At 35.0% G+C, this 5,612-nt stretch overlaps 1 protein-coding gene across 1 annotated transcript; it reads left to right on the top strand.

The window, feature by feature from the left end:
- Nucleotides 1-993: 993 nt before the first annotated feature.
- On the top strand, nucleotides 994-3,761 carry LOC106762637 (pentatricopeptide repeat-containing protein At3g46610-like). Its single transcript, XM_014646640.2, has one exon. The coding sequence runs from the start codon at nucleotides 1,246-1,248 to the stop codon at nucleotides 3,517-3,519; it is 2,274 nt and encodes a 757-aa protein (XP_014502126.1). The 5' UTR covers nucleotides 994-1,245; the 3' UTR covers nucleotides 3,520-3,761.
- Nucleotides 3,762-5,612: the final 1,851 nt, after the last annotated feature.

Here is a 5,612-nt window from a genome sequence, read left to right as displayed (position 1 = left end):
TATATTTAATTCATTATTATGAAAGGACTTACCTAACCCAATGAGATGATTCACTATATGTGTGAAGTGTTTCTGAATATCTACAATAGTTTCTCCCTGCTTCATGCGGAACATCTCATACTCTTGGATTAGAGTATTTCTTCTAACTCTCCTAACATCATTAGTTCCTTCATGGATGACTCTCAACATCTCCCACATCTCTTGAGTAGTCTTACAAGTTGAGATCCTGTAAAATTCATCAACAGTTAAAGCAAACTATATTATGTTACGAGCCTTTACGTCTTGTTGGGATTTTCTTCTATCATCAGCATTCCATTGTTCTCACGGTTTGGATTCTTACAAATTGTTAATAAACACATAAGGAACAAAAGAACCATTTGTGACAGTTTTTCAAATCTCACTATCAATAGATTTCATGAAAATTTGTATTCTCAGTTCCTAAAAAGCATAGTTTTCTTTAGTAAACAATGAATGACTATTCATAAAGGCACCCTGAATAAATGTCTGATGTTGTCCCGTCATTTAAATTACTATCCTCGGATACCAATTATCAGAGTGGGCGGATTGATTAACACCTTCAACAAACCAAAAAGAGTGAATTGGTTTCTTAAATAATTATAAACTAATAATATTAATTAAAAAAATTATATTAAAACATTATTAAAACTTGGAAAGTTAAAAAAAAAAAAACAAATTTTAATTTTACATAAAAATGTAAAGATTAAAAACATGTCTAATTCTTCTTTCAAGATACAAATTTTCAAAGTTTTAGTAAAAAATAATATAAATTATTGACTAAAATCCTATTTTGATCCTTTAACTTTTATAAAAAGTTTAATTACATCTTTAATTTTGATTTAGTTTAATTTAATTCTTTTTGTTTTTTAAAATGATTCAATTAGTTCTAATATATTATTATGTTGGAAAGTTAATGTTATTCTTTTTTAAAATGATATAATAACGCCCCTCTGTCTCCTGTTTAGAGTGGATCTGCTCTATTTACAAAATTTATTCATTTTTATTTTTATTTTTATACTCCGTTTTATCTCTTTGATTCGCTGCAAACGAATGGCTGTGACAACGCAAGCTTGCTCTTAGTCATCATTCTTCGACTGATTCGAATCAATGGTAGAAGGTAAGAGCTAGAAACCCATCTTATGCTGCTTCCTCTCTTATTCCTGCAACTTCTTATAGCTTCAATTATTTGAAAGAGGGTTTCCTCTTTGGGTTCTAAATTTCCGAGAAATGATTAGCATTTGGCCCTTTAAAGTTAACAACTTGGTGGTCCCTCGCTTTGAAATAAGCCATTCCGGTATTTCTGATCCGAACAGGAGAAGAAGGGTGAAACTGGGTTTTGTTTTTAAGGTTTCTTATTGTGAAAAAGTTAATGCTTTTCAATGTACAAGAGGGTATGGGACTGTGGTGTTTACTGGACACTCAAAATTGGATTTGGGATGTGGGTTTTTGTTGGGATGCTCTGAACCCAAATTTGGTGTTATTTTAAAGCAAAACAAGAGTCATATTGGGGACTTGGCTCCACCCTTGGGGTGGGCATTGGAGGATGAAGGTGTTGTGAGTGAATTGGTTGTGGAGAAGATTGATTCTAATGGTGGACCTTTTAACGGTGAGTCGGAGAGTATAAAGTGTTTGCATTTGGCTCAAGTCCAGGAGAGTGACTGTGAACCAAAAATGGGCGTTGGGGACAATAGAAAGGAAGGTGGCAAAGAAGAGAGTGATGGTAAGGTTGATGTTAGAGCACTAGCCTTGAGACTGCAGACTGCGAAGACAGTGGATGATGTGGAGGAGATTCTTGTAGACAAGAGGGACTTGCCACTCCAGGTGTTTTCGACGATAATCAGCAGTTTTGGTAAAGAAAAGAAAATGGATTCTGCTTTGATTCTTTTTGAATGGATGAAGAAGAGAAAGATAGAAACTAATGATTCTTTTGGGCCTAACCTTTTTATATATAACGGTCTATTAGGTGTCGTCAAACAATCTGGACAATTTGCAGAAATGGAAGCCATTTTGAATGATATGGCTAAAGATGGAATCTCCTATAATGTTGTGACATATAACACCTTGATGGCAATTTACATTGAGAAAGGAAACTATGAGAGAGCTCTCAACGTGCTTGAGGAGATCCGTAGAAATGGCTTTACCCTGTCTCCGGTATCCTATTCTCAAGCCTTGTTGGCATACCGGAGGATGGAAGATTGCGATGGAGCTCTAAGTTTTTTTGTTGAGTTAAGAGAAAATTACCATCGAGGTGAAATAGGAGAAGATGGCGATGGAGAAGATTGGGAGAAAGAATTTGTGAAGCTTGAGAATTTCACAATCCGTGTTTGCTATCAAGTAATGCGCTGTTGGCTTGTGAGTTCTGATAACTTGAGCAACAAGGTGTTGAAGTTTCTTGTTGATATGGACAATGCTGGGATTCCACTGACGCGGGCTGATCTTGAGCGGCTTGTGTGGGCTTGTACTCGTGAAGATCACTACATTGTTGTTAAAGAGCTGTACACCCGGATTAGAGAAAGGCATGATAAAATCAGCTTGTCTGTCTGCAACCATGCAATTTGGTTGATGGGGAAAGCAAAGAAATGGTGGGCTGCTTTGGAGATATATGAAGATTTATTGGACAAAGGGCCAAAACCAAATAACTTGTCATACGAACTCGTAGTCTCTCACTTCAATTTTCTTCTCAATGCTGCCAAGAGAAAAGGAATTTGGAGATGGGGTGTTAGGTTGTTGAACAAGATGGAGGAGAAAGGCCTAAAACCTGGAAGTAAGGAATGGAATGCAGTTCTTGTGGCCTGTTCTAAGGCTTCGGAAACTACTGCAGCAGTGCAAATATTCAAGAGAATGGTGGAAAATGGTGAAAAGCCCACTATGATATCATATGGGGCTTTATTGAGTGCTCTTGAAAAGGGAAAACTCTATGATGATGCCCTCCGTGTGTGGAACCATATGGTCAAGGTTGGGGTTGAACCAAATGCATATACCTACACAATTATGGCTTCTATTTATACTGCACAGGCAAATTTTAACAGAGTTGATGCCATCATTCAGGAGATGGTAACCAGAGGAATTGAGGTAACAGTGGTGACATACAATGCCATAATCACTGGCTGTGCTCGTAATGGTATGAGCAGTGCAGCATATGAATGGTTTCATAGAATGAAAGTTCAAAACATCAACCCCAATGAGATAACTTATGAAATGCTGATTGAGGCCCTTGCAAATGATGGAAAACCAAGGCTGGCATATCAGTTATATACGAGAGCCAAGAGTGAAGGCCTTACCCTCTCTTCTAAAGCTTATGATGCAGTTGTGCATTCCTCTCAGGTTAATGGTGCAACCACCGAATTAGGTCTTTTAGGACCTCGGCCTGCTGATAAAAAGAAGAAAGTGCAAATTAGAAAAACATTGACTGAATTCTACAATCTGGCCGGTGTTCCCAGGAGAAGTAAACCGTTTGATGCAAGTGAAATTTATAGCTCACAGACACAAGAAACTCCATAAATAATCTAATACATCGAAATTAGCATAGTTAAATATTATGTAATCTCTGTACATTCTGCTCTGTCATAGCTTAAGATTTTTGTATCTGTAGGCCAAGAAGGTAAAAGAATTACAGCCATGTTTTCTTCCACTATTTCTAGCCAAATAGAGATGTAACTTTTGTTTGCAGAATTATAGCTGGAATTTTGGCTCAAATTCTGCTCAAATATTTGGAAGTACAAAACTTTATTTCTTTTAAGAAATTTGTGTTTTCGTGTTTCTTCTCTGTCGGGCATTTGAGTCAAAACATTTGTTTAAAAGTGAGCATAGCATCTTTTAACTTTTGCAATAAGAAGATAATAATTGAATTCTCTACAGCAAACTTATTTAATTTTAGCAAGTTAACTAAGAACAAAAACTTTTGAAATACACGATGGGAGAGTTAAATTATATATCAAAGTTTTCGTAGTTTTTGCACATTCTGCTTAAAAAAGTAACATGTACCTTTAAGTAGATAGACTTACTCTTAAGATATTTTCACAAATATAGTTTAAAATGAACTCCTTTAAAGTTAGATAACAATTTAATAACATGCAAGCTAATAGTATTGAAAATGAATAAAGATTTATGTTTATTATTCTTGGTTGTCCTTTTACCAAGAGTGTGTCTAATTAAAAATATCAGTAACTCAAATATTTTATGAAAATTTATCGGATGACATAACATAAAGAAGTAAAATTCATTAGGTGCTTAGGTTCTTGAAATTCCATCCTTTCATAGTTTTTCTACAATAATTACAAACTGTATTGTTTAGATTTGGTTCATTCAAATGATAATAAATTTTCAATTCGGTTCATTTGTATTAGATGATCATGTTCTTGAATTGGTTTATTCAATTGTTACAATTAGGTGTTGTTGAACTTAAAAGAAAAAAAATACTTGATTACTATATTAAAAAGATAGAAAGAGGAAAAAAAGGAAGAGTAAAGAAAATCACAAAAAATAATTACATAGAAGAAACAACATAAAGTAAAGAAAAATAGAAAAAAAAAACAGAAAAGAGTGAATAAAAATAGAAATGAGTAAAGAAAAATAGAAATGAAAAACAGAAAAAGGAAAAAAAAAAATAAAAATTAACATCCCACTTAGGTGTCACATTACCTCTATTACTCCCGTAACCAAATGCCTAATACATAAAACATAACTAATCATTTACGATAGCTTCATATCAATTTTCTGTTCCTACCCAAAAGAGCAAAAAGAAACAAAAAAACTGTCGTCAAATCATCACACACTATCCAACTGCATGAAACTCCTCCATTAAGTCACAAACACCGATTCACATTAGAAGCCTCTTGGAACACAAACACCGACACCCGAAAATCAAATCAAATAAAAAAAAATGGACATTAGCTTCCACAAAGTATCGTATCTTCGTGAAATAGAACTCCATCAAAGGCTATATCAATCTAGGAACAATCAGGCACTAAATACTATCACGGGAACTATCACAAGCGACACACCTTTCACAAGCACCTAAATAAAACCCAAAACCCTTTTTCCCCCTAACACATACTCAATTTAACTCAAACAAAAATAAATACGAAAGTTCCACCACAAACCAAAAATAGAGAAAAGGGTCACTGAAAATGGAGCTAAAAAGGCGAAAAACGATGAGAGATCAGAGTGCATTACACTTGGGTCGCTTGGTGTTTCTTCTTGCAGCTGTGGGGTCGGTGGATCCAGCACCGGCTGCACTTGAAGAAGGCATTTTTCGAATCAGAATCGATCAGGGATCTTTCAATTCCAATAAAACCCTCAAGATTCGTAGTGAAAATGGGAAATTTTTAATTAGGTACGTTACATGCGTATTCGGTTGCTTGCCCTTTCGCTCTCTAACTTTGCTGTGAATTGAAGAAAAGAAAGACCAGTGGTCAATACAAAACAGAAGGATAAAAGAAGTTACATGCGTATTCGGTTGCTTTCCCTTTCCCTTTCCCTTTCATTTTCCCTCCCTCTTTCCCACTTAAAATTAATTTATTTCCCTATCTCGAGAACATTATCAAAGGAAGAACATCAACATATTTTCCTCTCATCAATACAAAACAGAAGGA

This window comes from Vigna radiata, chromosome 5, assembly GCF_000741045.1.
Source record: "Vigna radiata var. radiata cultivar VC1973A chromosome 5, Vradiata_ver6, whole genome shotgun sequence".
In the NCBI taxonomy this organism is placed as follows: Eukaryota; Viridiplantae; Streptophyta; class Magnoliopsida; order Fabales; family Fabaceae; genus Vigna; species Vigna radiata.
This window is presented reverse-complemented; position numbering and strand designations above follow the sequence as displayed.